This window comes from Canis aureus, chromosome 1 (assembly GCF_053574225.1).
Source record: "Canis aureus isolate CA01 chromosome 1, VMU_Caureus_v.1.0, whole genome shotgun sequence".
Lineage (NCBI taxonomy): Eukaryota > Metazoa > Chordata > Mammalia > Carnivora > Canidae > Canis > Canis aureus.
Window position 1 is genome coordinate 111184460 of NC_135611.1, and position 19550 is coordinate 111204009.

Here is a 19550-nt window from a genome sequence, read left to right on the forward strand (position 1 = left end):
GGGCAGCCCGGGTGGCTCAGTGGTTTAGCACCGCCTTTGGTCCAGGGCCTGATCCTGGAGACCCAGGATCGAGTCCCACATCAGGCTCCCTGCATGGAGCCTGCTTCTCCCTCTGCCTTTGTGTCTTTGCCTCTCTCTCTCTCTCTCTCTGTGTGTCTCTCATGAATGAGTAAATAAAATCTTAATAAAAAATATATAAAAATAGCCTTAAAAAAAAAACAAAACAAAACTAGTGCATGCTTGGGATGTTTGGGTGGTTCAGTGGTTGGGCATCTGCATTTTGCTCAGGTCATGATCCCAGAGTCCGGGATTGAGTCCCGCAGTGGGGTCCCTGCATGGAGCCTGCTTCTCCCTCTGCCTGTGTCTCTGCCTCTTTCTTTATGAGCCTCTCAGGAATAAATAAAAATCTTTAAAAAACAAACAAACAAAACCCTGTGCATGGTTTGTGGAATACGGGATCATGACACACCAGGAGGGGAATGGTGATTCCCTAGTCATTCTAGATTCGCATCTGGACAACGTAACTACTAAAAGTCTGTGATGTCTTGGAGGGCAGCGTGAATGCGTTCTGAGTTGGACAACAACAGTTAATCGTGCAGGAAAGGTTTAGATAAGAACTTTTTTTTATTTAAGTTTTCTATTTTTAAGTCATCTCCACACCCCATGCAGGGCTCGAACTGATGACCTCGAGGTCAAGAATCACATGCTCTTCCGACTGAGCCAGGCAGGCGCCCCTAAGTCCTGCTATACTTTGAATCAGGACCTCCTAATGCCAGAGAAGCAGGGCCTGGTTGGTCTACTCCCTTGCGAAGCTGGGACACATTCTATTTTCCAAAAATGGCTGCAACAGTATCTCTCATTCTTTTTTTTTTTTTTTAAGATTTTATTTATTCATTCATTCAGAGAGAGCGAAGAGAGAGGCAGAGACACAGGCAGAGGGAGAAGCAGGCTCCATGTACCAGGAGCCCGATGTGGGACTCGATCCCGGGTCTCCAGGATCACACCCCAGGCTGCAGGCGGCGCTAAACCACTGTGCCACCGGGGCTGCCCAGTATCTCTCATTCTGTATGCAATTCTGACAATCTGATCTTGACACTCCCCTGAGAAGGGGGGACCTAAGTCCTTTCCTCTTTTATATCTGTGCAGTTTTGTGACTCACGCGTAAACAAGAGAATGTGGCAGAGGCGATGCTGCAGGACTTCCAAGATTAGGCAGAAAGGGCCACCCAGTTTCTGCCTGGGTCACTGGAAGACTCTCCACGACGCCTTCAGCCACCACTCAAGCAGTCAGGCTACCTTAGGCCACCATGCTGTGGGGAAGCCCAAACTAGCAAGTGTGGCGACCACATGGAGGGGTCTGACTCCAGAGAGATGTCTGTTCAGCCCCCCAGATGCCCTGATTGCCCAGGTACCCCCTGATTGCAGCCTGAGCTAGGACCACCCACCTGAGCCCCCCCCCAGATCCTGGCCCGCAGCTACCACGATGCTGGTGTCCACCACTCAGTGTCTGTTATTTGTTCCGGTAACAGCTAGTGAGAGCAGCAGCCACGGCCAGTTGCTGGGGTGGCAGAGGCAGTGAGGTGACAAGTGTCCATTGGTCATCGGGGTGCCAGTGTATGTATCCTCATCAGACCAGTTCTGTGGCGTGATCGGGGCTGGGCTACGGTTGGAGCCCGCTGCTACTGGTTCCTTTCCCTTTCACAGCTTACTTTCCTGTCCTGGTTCTCTAATCACTTCCGGGATTCTGTGAGAGACCCCAAGTTCTCTCAATGAATTCCCTTTCTGCCCCCAGAGGTGACTTCTGCTGCTTGGGACAAATCTCTGGTGTGTGCATCTATGCTCCCTTTATACCAGGATACCTTTTCCTCTTCTTTTCCAGCTCAGCTTGGATGCCTCCTCCTAGAGGCCCTCCCTGACCTCCCAGGGTGGCTCAGCTGCCCACTCTGGGCTTCCGTGGTTGTCCTCTGTTTCTCCCATTCCCCCCAGCCCCGCCCACTCTGGGGTGTCACTATCTGTCACCCATTGACTGTGAGCCACCAGGAGGCAGTGACTGATTGCTGGTAAGTGTACCCAGCCTCATGCAGCCCAGGGCTGGGAACAGGACAGGGCTCAGGGGTGCAGACTAGATCCCTACAAGATTAGTGGTGAAGTGGGGAGACACTTCTTCAGTTTAATTTGGACTGGAATTCACTCCCAGAGTGGAATGGAGGAAAGAGAGGGATAGGAACATTGGGGCAACACCAGGTGCATAACTCTTAAAGAAATTTAAGGTCCTTTTGATTAGGGACTTAGTACTTAGATATCTGGATCTAGTTCCAGAAATTCCTTTGCATTAATGGGGAAAGAGTTGGCTGCCTGATTCCCTGAGAACTTGGGACTCTGAACTCCTGGGTCTGAGGGGAGGGGCCGGGGATGGGGCCCTGGACTCCTGGATCCTCCCACTTGCCCCTCCAGACCCCTGGGGTTAATCTTGTGGGTGACCCCCATTCCCAATGTCAAGCTGCCCTCTGGTGGCCTGCATTTTCTCCACATATAAGAGGACAGACAGGCTTGGCAATTTATTATTCACAAACTCCTTCCAGCCCCTGGGGTTCCCTTTAGCAGCACATTTAGTACCCTGAGAGGCAGAAAGAGAGGTTAGATAGAATCACAGCCAGGTTGGGCGACAGGGCAGGGCCAGGCCAGGGGAAGGAACCTGCCTGGGGCTCAGATGGAGTAGATTAACCAGCCCCCATGGCTGGGCGGTGATCATGGGCCCCACAAGGACAGCCAGAGGGGTGATTTTGCCTTTAGGAGTTTCTGCAATGGAGAGAGTTTGAAGAAGGGTTGTCCATCTCATAGGATCAGTGTTTCCCTTATGCACCCCCATCCCATCTTCCCGCATACCTGGGAGTCCTGGACCCCAGCTGCCTCTCCACTTACCCTGTGGCTCCCTCCCTGGCCTGAGGGCTAGAGGTGATTTGCCACGGAGCTAAGGCCACAGTCTTAATTCTTGGCAAAGGAATAGGGCCCTGCAGTCTGGGGAGGGCTGGAGGTACCTGGAGGGGAAGAGATTAAGAGATGTCACAGCTGAACTACAGCTATCTTTCATTTCACAGTCCCAAACAGCAGTAACACATTGGTGGCTGGGGGGCGGGGGGGAGGTGGGAGAGACAATATGACAGTCTTGTCCCTGGTCCATGCTTTTTTTTCCTTAGCACCTCTGGCTTGAGTAGAAAGTTTTGTTTGTCCACCCATCCCTCCATCTATCCAATCATCCATCCACCCATCCATCCACCATCATCCATTCACCCACCGATCCATCCATCCATCCTTCCATCCATCCATCCGTCCGTCCGTCCATCCATCCATCCGTCCGTCCGTCCATCCATCCATCCATGCATCCATCCGTCCATCCATCTCACAAACATTCCCTGAGCATCTACAGTGTGTCAGGCACTATTCTAGGTTCTGAAGAGACAGCTATGAATAAAACACACAAATCTCTGTCCTCATGCAGCTGATGATCTACTAAGCAAGAGACTTACCACGAATAAACAGTGCATGGACAAGGAAATATCCAGAGAGTGAGTAATCAGTGCACAATACCATGAGTAATCAGTGCATGAGCAAGAAAATATCCCGAGAGTGTTAGATGTTCTTCCGGGAACTGAAATGGGCATTGGGAGAGTAGGGGTCAACTCATAAATGGCTGGGGAAGACCTCTTGGAAGGGGGTGGACTTGAACAGAAGGGCCGAATGGAAGAAGGGTGTCGGCAGAGGTCCTATGTTGGGTAGTGGGCTGGTGGCTTGTTAGAACACAGCAGGGGTCCACTGTTGCTGAAGAGGAGTTGGGGGGATGGTAAGAGGTCAGAGAGGTTGGGAGGGGTCAGATTCCTCCAGGCCTTGTGGGCTGCAGAGAGTATGTTGGCTTTTTCTCGGAGCCCTGGGGAGCTAATAGGGTCTTCTAAGAGGCTAGGACGGGGTGTGACCCAGGTCATACACACTCAGTCTTGCCCACTTCATCAGAACCCGTGGGGCCCAGCCCAGGTTTATTGCTATTCTCCACATGGAGAGAGTGAGGAGGTGAGAGGTCCCCAGTGGCCAGCGAGGTGCCAGGGTCCCACTGAATGAGTCTTGCTGCCTAGAGGTGGATTTCTCAGATGGAGAACAGCAGGGTAGGAGCAGCAGATGCAAACCACAACCGCACTGACACAGCCCCCTTTGCCCCGTGCCCACAGCAGCCCAACCCCTCGCCCCCATGCGGCAGCGACTGGCATGATGCCCATTTCACAGACAAGGGAACAGAGGCCCAAGGGAGTGGAGGATGGAGTCTGGAGTCTAGAGCCAGGGGCCTGGGGGCCAGTCCTGACTCTTTCACCTTGAGCTAGTGACCTCACATCTCACTCTGCATGATAGGGATCCCAACAGGACCTACTTCACTGGGTTGTCATGACAATTAAATCAATACATTAAAAGCAGTGCCAGGCATATGGCAAGTTATACACACGTTAACTGTTCTCATATGGTGGTCGCTTTGCTGGGAAGCGGCGCCCCCAGGCCGCCTCTCTTGCAGCATGTTTTGAAGGATGAAGGGGTAGGAGTTGACTGGGATTTGAACTGGGCTGGGTCTGGGGAGAAGAGGAAAGGGCATGCCAGGCGGAGGGCCCAGCCGAGGCAAAGGTGTGCCCATGTGGCCGGAGGTGCCCCATCGGCCTGCCGTTCTGGCTGTGTCCCCCTCATTGTCCTCAGGGAGCAGGCTGAGTGCCTCCTAATGTTTCCATTTGCTTTTGGCTGCAGGTCTGGATCTGTTTTTAGCTTCCCTGGCTGGTGTCACCGCCACCCCCCTTCCTGCTGGCTCACTTGTTTGCTGCGGTCGAATAATGTTCCCGGACTTCCTGAGCTGTTTGTTTGAAGACAGCCCTGTATTGATTGAATCTAGTGTGTGCTCAGCCTGAGATGCTAAGAGAGACTGGCCCCTCCCCAGCAGGCCAGGGGCTTGGAAAATCCTGAGGTAGGAAGTGAGGGGTGTGGGGGGAAAGAAGGCTGGGGCTTGGGGCACCTGGGTGGCTCAGTGGTTGAGTGTCTGCCTTTGGCTCAGGGCGTGATCCCAGGGTCATGGGATCGAGTCCCGCATTGGGCTCCCTACAAGGAGCCTGCTTCTCCCTCTGCCTGTGTCTCTGCCTCTCTCTCTGTGTCTCTCATGAACAAATAAACAAAATCTTAAAAAAGAAGAAGGAGAAGGAGAAGAAGAAAGCTGGGGCTTGCTTAGAAAATAAGCAGAGGATTTTAGGGGTTTCTAAGACCACCCCCTCCTAACCACTAGATTCTCTTGTATCACATTTTGAGGTTTTGGCAAGTGCAGTCACCTTTCTGAGCCCTTTTCCTCTAAAAATGAAGAGGGGAACAGCTTTGACTTTGTAGGGCTGCTGGGAAGACCCAGTTCACTGTATCCATTCAAAGCCTGTCCACTGAATACCTGCGATATGTCAGGCACTGCTCTAGACTCTGGAGACATAGCAGAGAAGACAAAGTCCCAATCTCTGGGAGGGCTACAACCTGCTGACTGGGATAGAAACAGACTGTACCCTCTGCTAGGTGGTGAAAAGAACTATGGAAGTCAGCAGAGAAGAGGCTTGGAGGGAGGGGGGTTCCTTTTATCAATAAGATAGGCTGGTCAGGGAAGTCTCCCTGAGAAGGAGATGAGAAAGCAAGCCTGGAGAAAGGAGATCCAGGCAGAGGGAATAGCTCGTGCAAAGGCCCTGGGGTTAGACATGCCTGGGATGCTGGAAGGAGAGGCAGAAAGCCAGCAAGGGGGATGAGTAAGGAGGAGAATGAGAGAGTATAGAGGATCGCCTAGCGCCTTGTCATTGGGTACAGAGGGTAAGTGCTGGGCCTGGAGTCCCTGAGGGAGCCCGGGGCTGAACGAGACCTGAGCTGCCCACCTCACACCAGTATCTGACTCACCACTTTCAGCCAGTCTTTAGCTGCGGACACATTCAGCTGAAGGGGTTGTGGGGGGGCTGAGGAAGCCACCTAGGAGAGACACAGGGTGGGGAGGGGATTGTAAGCTGTCATATTCCCCCTACGTGTCCTTCTGCCTAGAGTCCCAGCACTCTTCTAGGCTTTGGAGATGGAATGGAGAATAAGGCAAAGTCCTAACCCTGGGGAGAGTTACGGCTAGAGGAAGTCAGAGCCTCAGACCCTTGGGGAAACAAAGGTCTAGGTCCCTAGGAACCCTAGGTCACCAGCTCCCTCCTCCCTCAGACCCAGGGGTCCAAACCCCAGTCCCCTCCTCCCTCAGACCCAGGGGTCTAGACCCCAGTCCCCTCCTCCCTCAGACCCAGGGGTCTAGACCCCAGTCCCCTTCTCCCTCAGACCCAGGAGTTCCAGTTTCAGCTCCTGCCTGGCCCTGCTTACCTGCCCCAGCTCCTCCTCTCCATCTGCTTGGTCTCTGTTCTCTCTCTGGTCCTCAGCAGCGGCCCTGGCTTCCGCTGGCCTCACTTGGATTTGATGGACACTCACAGCCTCATGGCCCTTGATCTCTGTGCGGCAGAAGGGGCAGGTCTGGCTGTCGGAGTTCTGGTGGGGGGAAGGATAGGGTCAGGGTCTCCCTGGTCTCCTCCATGTCCCTTGGGACCACAGGGCCTTCCTCCCTAACAGAGCGACGTGCTGAGGCCAGATGGAGGAAACAGAGAGAGGGAGAGGAGTTGGGAAGGGGGGGAATGAGGGGATGCAGGATGGGAAGGGGGACACGGGAGCAGAGCGTGAGGTCAGGAGGGGCACCCAAGCAGGGAGCCCAGCGGGCGGAGCCAGGGTGTTGTGTGGGGGGAGGGGCAGGGTTCAGCTGTCCTGGGATGCTGTCACCTCGGAATGCCTGATGCACTTGCTTGGGCCTGTACTAATCGTGGTGAGCCCCACAGACATCTGTCTCACAATCACCACTGGGGCCACTGTTGGGGCTCAGCTGGTCCCTGCGGTGCTTATGATCATAGGACACACCTTAGCAGCAACTGCCAGTGAGCTCTCAAAAACAAGACTGAGGGGCGCCTGCGTGGCTCAGTGGTTGGCCATGTGCCTTTGGCTCAAGATATGGTCCCGGGGCCCTGGGATCGAGTCCCTCATCGGGCTCCCCGCAAGGAGCCTGCTTCTCTCTCTGCCTGTGTCTCTGTCTCTCTCTCTGTGTCTCTCATGAATAAATAAATAAAATCTTTAAAAAAAAAAACAACCAAGATTGATTACTCACAGGTCCCGGGGGATACGTTGCATGCTGGCTCCTCACAGTGAGTCCCAGGTGGACAGAGAGAGAAGATGCATGCACCCAGGGCTCTGCCTTTATTGGGCGCTGAGTGTGGTATCTACGGATTTGCAGGTTTACTCTTCATTGGCGAATTTAAGGCATTAGGGCATGGGAAGGGAAAAGTGGGGTCACTTAAGGGGTCTGCTATCTGACTAGTTACCCCGGGTTTTCTAAAGGGGAACTTCATGAGAGGGGTGGCCTGGTTCCTTATTCTGTCGTTTTGCTAGGAGCTGTGTCCTACAGCTGGCAATATGTGTATTCAAGATGAATGAATGCCTTTGGAATGCATGCCTCAGCCATCAAAAACATGTAACGGGCACCTGAGTGGCTGAGCGTCTGCCTTTGGCTCAGGTCATGATCCTGGAGTCCCAGGATCGAGTCCGCCATTGGGCACCTGGTGGGGAGCCTGCTTCTCCCTCTGCCTGTGTCTCTGCCTCTCTCATGAATAAATAAATATTATCTTAAAAAAAATAGTGTGTCAAACACCTCCAATTACCATCAAAAAGCTTAATATCAGGCACCTACGGTACACAGGGGCAACAGCCCCAGTTTCCCAGGGACCTTTGCAGAGGGCTTTGTGGGCTTCACCATAGCCCTTGAGAAGTTACTACCATCAGCTCCCCCTTCTCCAGGGCAGGAAGTCAAGGCTCAGAGAGGGGAAGCCACCGGCCCCAGATCACCCAGCCAGGGAACAAGGAGCCCTTTCTGCTAATAATAACGCAGCTGGAGAAGGAGGAGCGGAGATGAGAGATGCAGAGCAAGATAGAGACAGAGGCACATAGAGAGGTGGGCTCCCGCTCATCACTCCTGAGTGACCCCAAGCAAATCCCTGCTCTCCCTGGGCCTCACTTTCTCCATCTGATCCATGAGGCCTGTGGGAAATCCTTCCAGGACTTTTAACATAAAGGGGGCTGGGGTTGGGGTGGGGAGACTAGGCAGGAAGGCAGGGCGGTCAGACCCACCTGCCAGGCGGCCAGGCAGCGGCTACAGAGCAGGTGCCCACAAGGCTTGATTTTCACGTCCTTGTTGCCCTCAGCGCAGATCTTGCAGAGCTCGAACGTGGAGTTCATGGCCCAGTATAGCTGTAGCTGTTCCTAGCAGGGGAGAAGATGGGGAGGATGGGAAGGGAGGTGTTAGCCATGGGGATTCAAGTCAGGCCACGGGAAGAAAGTCCCAAACCTCTGTGCTAGCCCTGAACCCTCCTAAGTTGAGGGCCGTGTGTCCAGCGGCCTCTTCCATGTACTTTATTATGAAACTCAGTCTCTGGGGTGGTCTATACTCAGCGTTGCCAGATTTAGCAACTAAAAATATGAAAAATGCCCTGTTAAATTTGATTTTTAGGTAAATAATGCATAATGTTTTAGGTCTGAGTATATCCCAAATACTGTGTGGGATATACTTATACCAAAAGATTTCATTTGCTGTTCCTCTCTCACCCGTGGGGTGGCTGTGAAGACTAGGAACTGGTCCAGGGGCTATCACTGGGGGAAGTTCAAGTACATCAGCCATTCTGATCATCTCAGCAGTATTGTTTCCTGGTTTAATCCCCACAAAAACCGCTGGGGAAGAGGTACGAGGAACCGTGTTTTCCAGAGAAGGAACAGAGGCAGAGAGAGGCCAAGTGATTTACCCCGTCACATGGTCACCACACAGCCACAAAAACCCAAGGCCTGAGTCTGCGGGAGAGACTTCCGGAGTAGAGGCACAGTGGGGGTGGGAGGCACAGGCCTGGGCCTCACCTCTGACACGTGGATGTACTGATGGGGTTCCATCTGGTAGAGTTCAGTCAGGTCTGGATTGTGGCTCCTCCCATTTGGGTAGAGGTAGCTGGGGAAGAGAGGCAGACCGAGGGCCGTCTAGCAATCCGCACCCCAGAGGAGCAAGGACTCCCCCTGACTCTGCCATGGGCCCAGGGCCTCTGTGAGCATTTCTCCCAGACCCATCATTGGCCTGGGGATCTTCTCTCTTCTTTCTCACCACACTGGGACTTTCCAGGGCAGGGCCGTGTCCCCTCAGACCCCCCAAAAAGGCCACATTAGACCTGAGTGTCTCAAGCTCTAGAAACACAAATCAGCTCAACAAGAACCAGGAAACTGGAATGCTTGGGTGGCTCAGTGGTTGAGTGTCTGCCTTTGGCTCAGGTTGTGATCCCGGGGTCCTGGGATTAAGTCCCGCGTTAGGCTCCCTGCAAAGAGCCTGCTTCTCTGTCTGCCTATGTCTCTGCCTCTCTCTGTGTGTCTCTCATGAATAAATAAATAAAATCTTTAAAACAAAAAAAGAACCAGGAAACTGACCGAGTCCCAGGCTTCACCCTCCCAGAGCACCCCCGTTCTTGAGGGTTCAGGCCCAAGTATAAGAACATCTCAGAAAAAAAAAAAAAAAAAAAGAACATCTCAGGTCACACATTGCTAGACTGACCCAATCCTGGTATTAGACTAGCAGAATTAGAAGGACCCTTCTAGATCATCTGCACTCCTCATTTTACATATAGTTACTGAGGTTCAGAGTAGGAAAGGCCGCTGCTGGAAGCCACACAGGGGTCTAGAGGGATGCAGGACCTGGGCTGTGGGTGCGCTCTGACCATCAGGCTCCAGAGCAGCCGAGAAGAAGTCTCCTAAATCTCTGGGTCACTGGTGCCCCCTGAGACCAACAGTGGGGCCACAGCTCCACTGAGGCTGGTGGCTCTGTCTGGCCAGCCCAGTAGAGCAGGGCAAGTGCCCGTGCCTGGTTCCCAGAGCAGCTCTCCCACATACACTGTGTACCCTGGGCTGGGCAGCTCTACCTCCCTGCACTCAGTTTTCCTTTCTGTAAAATGAACATAATCATGCCAGGGGCAAAGACTGGTGGCACCCATAAAACATGTGCAGTATCCTTTCCCCAGACCTAAACGCCCCCAGAGGGAACTGCTCTGATCAATTTTATTATTTATTTATTTTTAAAAAATATTTTATTTATTTATTCATGAGACACACAGAGAGAGGCAGAGACGTAGGCAGAGGGAGAAGCAGGCTCCTTGCAAAGAACCCAATGCGGGACTCGATCCTGGGACCCTGGGATCACAACCTGAGTCGAAGGTCGACACTCAACCGCTGAGCCACCCAGGCATCCCTGCTGTGATCAACTTTAGACCTAGAAAGCCACCTCACTGTGGGGTTGAAGAGACTCACTGAGTCTCTTCTCCCCTTTCAGGGCCTTTATCTTCCTGTCTTTATAATGGTGGTGGGGTATGTGTGCGAGGCAGGTGCAGGGGGTGGGGGTTCAACCAGATTGATGGTGTGTTCACACTTATTTTATCTCTAGAATCCTTTTCTCCAATGAAGTCTGACTGGGAACTCAAGACATTACGGTGGGTGAGGGTCCATGTACTGAGCCTGGCTTCAAAACCTAGCCGATGAGCTCAGCAGCTGCGTGACCCCGGCAAGTAGCTCCGTGTCTCTGGACCTCAGTCTTTCTCGGTTGTCGGATAGGGATATAATAAATAGTATAACCAAGAGAGCTTCGTTATTCTTGGATTCTGGATCTGCAAATGTTTCTACCTGCTAAAATGTCTGTCACCCCCAAATCAATAGTCATGGCACTTGGGTGATCATTCGTTGACTATACAGAGTGGCAAAAAATTTGAGTCACCTGATGCATTTCTGAGCGAGGTTGGAGAAGGCGACACTCTGCCTTCTGGTTTCAGCTCCTTGCTCTGTAAACAAATATCCTTATCAGTGGATTTAGTGCCACTGTTTTTTTGTACTTTAGCGCTTCTTGTTGGTGATTTCGCCATCTTAAATGACCCCCAGATAGTGCTGGGGTGCTGTCCAGCATTCCTAAGTGTAAGGCTGGGATGCATCTTATGGAGAAAGCACAGGTGTTAGAGGAGCTTCCTTCAGAAGTGAGTTATAGTGCTGTTGGCCGGGAGGTCACTGTGAGAGAATCGACTACATATTAAATACGGTGTCGTTCGGCAGAAAAACACATAAAGGTAACTACTGGTTACCAATAAGGCAGCAATTGGTTGACAAAAATGTGACCAGATGGGACGCCTGGCTGGTGCAGTCGGTAAGGCATGTGATTCTCAATCTCAGGGGAGTGAGTTCAAATTGCATATTGGGTGTGGAGCCCACTTAAAATTTAAAAAGGGGCACCTGGGTGGCTCAGTGGCTGAGCGTCTGCCTTTGGCTCAGGTCATTATCCCGGGGTCCTGGGATCAAGTCCCGCATCACGCTCCCTGCAGGGAGCCTGCTTCTCCCTCTGCCTATATCCCTGCCTCTCTCATGAACAAATAAATAAAATCTTTTAAAAAGTCCACAACAGTCTAGATTCTAGAACAGGCTATGGTTATCTAGAAGGAAAAGCTTTTCAGCAGAATTCCCAGGAATGGAACCAGTGGAACCACTCCCCACACGCGTCCCCCAGCCACTTGCTAGCCCACATGGCAGCTTTCTGTGAACTAAAAAAGGCGCCCTTGGGGGGTGGCTCAGTGGGTTAGGCTTCCGACTCTTGATTTTAGCTGAGGTCCTGATGTCAGAGTTATGAGATCAAGGCTGGTGTCGGGCTCCAAGCTCAGCACAGAGCCTCCAGGAGCTTCTCTTTCTACCTGCCTCCCTGCCCCGCCCCTCTCTACAATAAACAAATAAAATCTTTTAAAAAAGAAGAGAAGGCACCCCTTGCTCAAGACCCTCGTCTGCCACCTACTGGAACAATATGGTACTGCAAATGTGCAGCGTTTGCCGAGCAACCCGCGAGCCCCCGGAGTGATCTTGGGCAGTGCTCAACGCACACCACCTTTCCAAGTGCGTTCTGCTGACACCCTCCCCCTGCCAGGATGGTGACTCACAAGCCTTCCTTTTGTCCGTCCAAGAGTGCTTGGAACAGGGGTTTGTTGAGAGGGATGGTCTGCAGGATGCTGCCGTCTGAGCTCACGTATCCGATGGCCCAGTGACCCAGGCGAGTGCAGCTGGGACGGAAGATGTAGCTGGAGGAAGAGGTTGGTAGGATGGGGTGAGGGAGTGTCAGCCCTGGCTCATCTGGGACTTCACAGCTCCCCATTCTGTTCAGGACCCAGGTGTCTAAGTTCCCTTAACCTTCCCACTTTTTAAGGCAATGAGCATTAAGATTTCTGTCTGCCACTGTAGGGGATATCCACGTTTTACCTGCTCGGCTCTCTCCCTTCACTGGGAGACTTTAGACAAGGCTAGTTCTACCTTGGCCAATCAGTGCATTGTAGGACCCCTGACCATAGTGATGGAAATCAGCTCTGAGATTTTTGCTAGAAGTATCAGGAACAAGGTACCCCATTTCTACAGAGGTTGCTAAGCTGGGAGGGTGTATGGCTGGGATTCTAGAAGTCATTTGCCACCATAAGGAAAGACCATGTCTGAGAATGAAGCAAAAACAGAGGAAAGTAGACACAGGGAAGAATAGGAACCCATTCCTTACAATAGCTTGTCAGCACCTAGATCCAGCTGCACCCGAAACCCCATACCTGGTCTTTTCAATTACGAGAATTAATCCATCCCTTTTTCTTTCCCTTTAAGCCAGTTTGAAGTGTACCCGGGAGAGTGCTAACACAGTTGCTGTCCTGAGGTTCTCATACCTTGGCCCTGCAAAGATTCATGAATGTGAACTATTCCCTTAACCTTTAGTGTTCCAGGTAGCTCAGCCTCTCAATCCTTAGCCCTCTGGGAGGACCCAACAGCTCAAAATTCCTGGCTTGAAATAATTTAAGGACTCAGGTATCGGGGATCCCTGGGTGGCTTAGCGGTTTGGCGCGCCTGCCTTTGGCCCAGGGTGCGATCCTGGAGTCCCGGGATCGAATTCCACATCGGGCTCCCTGCATGGAGCCTGCTTCTCCCTCTGCCTGTGTCTCTGCCTCTCTCTCTCTCTTTCTCTCTATGTCTATCATAAATAAATAAATAAATAAATAAATAAATAAATAAATAAATAAATAAATCTTTAAAAAAAAAAAAAGGACTCAGGTGTCTGGTCCCTAGTCTCCTACCCCAGCAGGTGTAGGAGGGTCATCTTAAAAGATTTTAATAGATAGTACAGTATGAATTCCGATGTATCAGAAATGGATCTTATGCTGGAGCAAGGTCTTCAGGCCACGTATTATTCCTTTAGCTGCTGGACTGTGAGAAGGTGCATTGCAAGAGGGTGTCAGCGGAATTGCACTTCGGATGGTGGTGCATGTTGAGCACTGCTCAACATCATCAGGCTCCTGGGAGGTCCCAGAAGATGAGGCAGGATGGCAGGAGGCACTCAGCATCCTACCTCTTAGGTCTTGGCAGTCTGGGGGGTCACAGGTACCTCGGCCCTTCCATTCTTACTCTCCAAAGGCTGGCTGTGCTCCCACCACAGCCCAGCCCAGGCTCCAGACCCTGGAGCCCCCAGCAGCCTCCTCCTCCTGAGGCCGGGCCCTTTTACCTGCCTGGCTTGTCTCTGCAGGCCTGCAGACGCACTTGGACCTCATCGTATGTGAGGAAGGCCATGTAGCCCGGGTGGTTGACCGCCAGGAGCTGCCAGTTCTTGAGAAGCGTTGGCCATGGCTGGAGTGGGGCAACACTGGGGTCAGGGAGGGGCGGAGGAAGCAGCCCGAACCTCCTGCCTCCCTGGGTCTCAGAACATAGCCACTCAGCTTACATCCTTGGTGAGCCTAGGAACCTTACACAGAAGACCCCAGAACCTTCCCTTCCCCAGGAGCCATGAGTCTGGGATCCCAGCCTCTCTTCCCTCAGACCCAGGAGGCCATGTTCCCAACCTCTCCTTCCCCTCAGGACCCAAGATTCTGAGCTTCCAGCCTTGGCCTTCACTCACCTGAAAGAGCCTGGTGAAGATGTCAAACTCGAAGATGGACACGTGGCCACTGCAGGTGAGGTTAATGGTGGAGCGCAAGGCCAGGGCTGTGGCGCCTGATTCCACTGGGTGGCAGGTGCACAAGAGCGACTCAAACTCAGCCCAGGGCAGCATACACCTGGATGGAGGGGGGGTGGAGTATGCAGCTAAGGCCCCTGGGAACCTAGGATGGGAAGACCTCTAGGAAGGAGGCAGCTGAGGCCTGGACCCCTGGATCTGAGGGAGGAGGGGCTGGGGGCCTGGACTCCTGGGTCTGAGGGAGGAGGGGCTGGGGGCCTGGACTCCTGGGTCCCCAGGGCAGGGATAGGACGAGGGTCCAGGAGCTAAGCGGCCCTGGGGACAGGTGCTCACTCACCGGGCTCCGCAGTGCCTCCTCCAGAAGTTGTGGGCTGAGGCCTTGGTGAGCTTGTACGTGTGTCCACAGTACTCTCCCTTGGGGAAGAGCGCGCCCAGTTCCGCGTGCATGTAACTGAAGATGAGGGCCAGCTTGGCCAGCTGTCGCCTGTGGGGATGGGCTCTGAGGGCCTGGGCTGGACCTTGGGGCTCCCCCTGACACCTGCGCCCGCTGTGGGGAATATCCACGGCACCAGGCCCCCAGACGCCGTAACGTATCAGTGCAGGGCCAAAGTCCATTGACACCCTGCCACCTCTCCCCTCCGTGAACCTCGATTTCCTTGCCTGTGAAGGAAAGGGAGGTGCTGCCCAATATCCGAGTCATCCTCCAGCAAACAGATCCCAGCCTCCTCCTGCAGCCCACCGGGGCCGAAGGAGGAGCCCTGCGTTGTCAGAGATGGGCGCACCAGAGCTGAGGGCACTGGGACTGGTCTGTGAGCAGGGGCTGGGCTGCTCGGAGCCTTCTTGGTTTCAGCCCCCCGGTGGGGGGACCTCTGTGGACCTCTGTGCTTTCTCCTGCCAGCTGCCTCCCTAGGGTATGGGTCAGGATGTGGGGGGGCAGCAAAGGGTAGCTCTGACTCTTAGCTGTGTCATTTTGGGGAGGTTCCTTTACCCCCCTTAAGACTGTTTCTTCAACTGTGAAATGGGCACAAGTGCAGGACATGCACAGCCCCTGTCTCCCAGGGGGATCAATACGGACTTTTCCATGTCTTTTTTTTTTTTAAGGTTTTATTTATTTATTTATTTATTTATTTATTTATTTATTTATTTATTTATTTATTTAGGAGAGAGAGAGAGAGAGAGAGAGAGAAGGAACAGGAGGAGCAGCAGAAGGAGAGGGAGGAGGGGACCCCCGGTTGAGCAGGGAGCCCGACCTGGGGCTCCATCCCAGGACTCCCGGATCACGACCTGAGCTGAAGGCAAACACTCAACCGCTGAGCCACGCAGGTGCTCCTTGTCCAGCGTTAGGAGCACAGAAAATGCCCAGTGTACGTGGCATACAGTCGGCACTCAGTGCATGTTAATTATTATCGTTTGTATTATCTTATATTAAGAGCCTCCTTGAGCCAGGTCTATAGGGTTCCTGGCACCTTATAGGGCTATCCCTGAGGTGCCTAAACATCTCCCCTTCCCAGAGTCGAGTACATAGCCACTACCAGCATGTGGCTGGTCCAAACGGACATGTGCTCAAAATGTGAAATACACAGCAGATTTCTGAAACTTAGTGGAAAAATTTTAAAAAGAATGTGAACTATCTTATTAATTATTGCTTTATACTGATTATAAGTTGAGATGATAATATTTTACATATTGTGAGTAAAATAAAGGGAAGGTTATTAAAACTCATTGCACTTGTTAAAATAAAATCTTTCTTGGGTGCCTCCCTGGCTCAGTCAGTGAAGCCGGTGACTCTTGATCCCGGGGGTGTGAGTTCAAGCCCCATGTTGGGTGTAGAGATTACTTAAAAATAAAATCTTAAAAAAAAATCTTTCTGTAAAATGTCTACTAGAAAATAAAACTACACATGTGGGTTGCATTAGATTTTAAGTGGAGATTGCTGTTCTAGGATCTTCTTCAGAGAGTTGCTATGACACTAGTAACTCTAGAACACTCACTCAGGTACTCACTAAGCCTCTATGCTTCCTAGTTTTTGGAACAGTGATTCTCAGTGGAGTTACACCACTTTCTAAGGGGCTTCTAGAAATTAACTTGACATCGTGATTATGGTAGAGAGGCTAGATTGTGGGGGACAATCCCCCCACTAGCAAAATTTACCCACATTCCACTCCACTTTCCAATGTCCCATCAGACATCAGTGAAAGTGGAAAATCTATTTTAAATTATCTAAACCTAAAGCCCAATTTTGTTTTACAAAAGCATTTTAAAAAATATTTTATTTATGTATTTGAGAGAGAGTGAGAGAGCACAAGTAGGGGGAAGAGGGAGAAACAGACTCCCCGCTGAGCAGGGAGCCCTACACGGGACTCGATCCCAGGACCCCAGGATCACGACCTGAGCTGAAGGCAGACAATCAACTGAACCATCCATGCACACCTACAAAAGCATTTTTCTGTACACCTTAAATTTCTGCTGAATTTTACAGAAATTCAACTCTCCTATATATGGCAGGAAGACTGGTTCAGTGATAAAGGATCCTGCCTAGCGGTGCAAGTGTCTGACTAGCAAGTTTGCCTTTCCGAATAATTTTAATTGTGTCTTGGCATTTTCGTTTGGAACACAGATAATGTTATTATGAAGGGCAGTCTTTTTGTCATCCCTTATAATACATTTGGGATACTATGGTGATTTAAAAAAAATTATGGGTAGGTAGTTAGTTTAACCTATGCATTTCATTTCAGGATGAATTTAAGGAGACACTACAAAGTATTTGCCTGAGAGGGTTGAGAGCCACCCGTCCAGACTTTGTTTTGTTCCAGGCTCTAGACCCCAATCCTCATCTGCTCTGGTCACTCAGCAGCCCCTTCCCCAGAGTTCAGAAGAGGGGGCCCTAGAGATAAGCCCCAGGACCTGAGCTAGCTGTTCCTCAGGTGGCGCCAGGGGACGGGGGTGCTGTGCATCATCCCCCAAGTCAGGCGAGACGATGGGGATGTCAGTCCATCCCTCCTCATGTAACAAGCTCGCTGGGGTGCCCACATTCCCAGATTGTGTGTCTAGGCCTCTGGGAGAGGGGGGCAATTTGAAGCAGGGTGCTGGGTGGCTAAGAAAGAGGTGAAATGGGGAGTTGAGGGCATCTAGTCCAAAGAAAAAACTGGATTGCTCAGTTTTCCAGCTTCTCTCAGGGAGAAGGGGTTGGGACTTGGACTCCTGGGTCTGAGGGAGCAGGGGACTAGGGCTCAGGACCCCTGGATCTGAGGGAGGAGGGGCTGGGGGACCCCCTAAACTACTGGGTCTGAAGGAGGAGGAGGGTATGGGGGACCTGGACTCTTGGGTCTGAGGGAAGAGGGGCTGGGGGCCTGGACTCCTGGGTCTGAGGGAGGAGGGTCTGGGGGCCTGGATTCCTGGGTCTGAGGGAGGAGGGTCTGGGGGCCTGGACTCCTGGGTCTGAGGGAAGAGCGGCTGGGGGCCTGGACCCCCGGGTCTGAGGGAGGAGGGGCTGGGGGGCCGGACCCCTGGGTCTGAGGGAGGAGGGGGCTGGGGACCTGGACCCCCCGGGTCCGAGGGAGGAGGGGGCTGGGGGCCTGGACCCTGAGTCTGAGAGAGGAGGGGGTGCTGGAGGCCTAGACCCATGGGTCTGAGGGAGGAGGGCGGTTGGGGGCCTGGACCCCTGGGTCTGAGGGAGGAGGGGCTGGGGGCCCGGACCCCCCAGTCTGAGGGAGGAGGGGGCTGGGGGCCTGGATCCCTGGGTCTGAGGGAGGAGGGGCTGGGGGCTCGGACCCCCGGGTCTGAGGGAGGAGGGGGCTGGGGGCCTGGACCCCTGGGTCTGAGGGAGGAGGGGGCTGGGGTCCCGGATTCCTGGGTCTGAGGGAGGAGGGGCTGGGGGCCTGGACCCCTGGGTCTGAGGGAGGAGGGGGCTGGGGGCCCGGATCCCCCGGTCTGAGGGAGGAGGGGGGCTGGGGGCCTGGACCCCCGGTCTGAGGGAGGAGGGGCTGGGGGCCTGGACCCCCGGGTTGGAGGGAGGAGGGGGTGGGGCCCGGACCCCCGGGTTGGAGGGAGGAGGGGCTGGGGGCCCGGACCCCCGGTCTGAGGGAGGAGGGGCTGGGGCCCGGACCCCCGGTCTGAGGGAGGAGGGGCTGGGGGCCGGGACCCCCGGGTCTGAGGGAGGAGGGGGGTTGGGGGCCTGGACCCCCGGGTCTGAGGGAGGAGGGGCTGGGACCCGGACCCCCGGTCTGAGGGAGGAGGGGCTGGGGGCCCGGACCCCCCAGTCTGAGGGAGGAGGGGGCTGGGGGCCTGGATCCCTGGGTCTGAGGGAGGAGGGGCTGGGGGCTCGGACCCCCGGGTCTGAGGGAGGAGGGGCTGGGGGCCCGGACCCCCGGGTCTGAGGGAGGAGGGGCTGGGGCCCGGACTCCAGATCCCCTCTCTGTCCCGGGCGAGGGCGGCTGCTCACCTGAGTCTGGAGCCCTCCCGGAAGAGCTCGTCGTCCGCGCCCCTGTCGCCCCGGGATGGCAGCAGTGCCGCCACCTGCCTGCTCTTGGCCTCCAGGTTGTGAACGTAGACGATGAGAAAGTCCCTCGCACCCCCGGGGTCCTCGGGGCCGCCCCCCCCGGCCGCCTGCCGGGCGTGGGCCACGTCGCGCAGCAGCTGCGCGGTGCGGGGCAGCAGGTCTCGCAGCGAGGGGGGCCCGGAGGCCAGCCGGGGGTCCCCGCATTGCTCCTCCAGGCGCTGCAGCAGCCTCACCGCGCGGCGGAGCTCGCGGGCCTCTTCCCACCGCCGCCCCCGGGGGGCAGCCGCCGCGGCCATGGGGCCCTCGGGTGCCGGGGGAGGGAGGCGGGCGGCGGGCAGAGGTGCGGCCGGCGCGGCCCGGGGTGGGGGCGGGGCCCCGAGCGGAAGGCGGGGGGGGCGGACCCTGGGGAAGCAGGCAGGGGACTGCAGGTACCGGGTCTGCAGCGGGCGGAGGCGCGGGGCGGGGGAGGGTCTGGTACCCGGCTTCCTAGAGATGGGGTGCGCAAGTCTGATCCCCTAAAGAGGGCCGGATGGGTGGAGATAGGGGAAGACTCTCAATGGGCGGGGATTGTAGGTAGGATACCTGGGCCGCATCTGAGACCTTCTGGAAACTGGGTCTCAAGGTAGCACCGGAGGAGGGTACCTGAGGCTTTTGGGGTCGGGGGTGGGGCTGGGAGCTTCTGTTTTTTAAAGTTTAAAATTTTTTTTTTTTTTTTAATTTATGAGAGACACAGAGAGCGAGGCAGAGACACAGGCAGAGGAAGAAGCAGGCTCCCTGCGGGGAGCCCCATATGGGACTCGATCCCGGAACCCCGGGATCGTGCCCTGAGCCGAAGGCAGACGCTCCGCCGCTGAGCCACCCAGGGACCCAGGAGGCTGGGGGCTTTATCCACCCTGCGGGGAGGTGGGGCTGG

General features: G+C 54.3%; 1 protein-coding gene and 1 long non-coding RNA gene across 4 annotated transcripts; one reads left to right on the forward strand and one right to left on the reverse strand.

The window, feature by feature from the left end:
* Nucleotides 1–973: 973 nt before the first annotated feature.
* On the forward strand, nt 974–4994 carry LOC144284386 (uncharacterized). The gene is made up of 4 exons (XR_013352726.1): nt 974–1407; nt 1879–2059; nt 3499–3565; nt 4779–4994. It is a non-coding gene; the product is annotated as an uncharacterized LOC144284386 (long non-coding RNA).
* On the reverse strand, nt 2533–18974 carry CBLC (Cbl proto-oncogene C). Of its 3 annotated transcripts, none has more exons than XM_077848854.1 (11): nt 18581–18972; nt 14477–14623; nt 14083–14239; nt 13693–13814; nt 12104–12241; nt 9018–9105; nt 8241–8372; nt 6399–6560; nt 5946–6014; nt 2922–3037; nt 2533–2798 (listed from the first exon to the last, which is right to left on the reverse strand). In XM_077848854.1, the coding sequence occupies exons 1-11, from the start codon at nt 18931–18933 to the stop codon at nt 2789–2791; spliced, it is 1494 nt and encodes a 497-aa protein (XP_077704980.1). In that variant the 5' UTR covers nt 18934–18972; the 3' UTR covers nt 2533–2788. The 3 variants fall into 3 exon arrangements, with proteins under 3 accessions (XP_077704980.1, XP_077704989.1, XP_077704998.1); XM_077848863.1 differs by having other exon boundaries at nt 14477–14799; nt 18581–18711; XM_077848872.1 differs by lacking the exons at nt 2533–2798; nt 2922–3037; nt 5946–6014 and adding an exon at nt 7225–7336 and having other exon boundaries at nt 6420–6560; nt 18581–18974.
* Between the last annotated feature and the right edge of the window lie 576 nt (nt 18975–19550).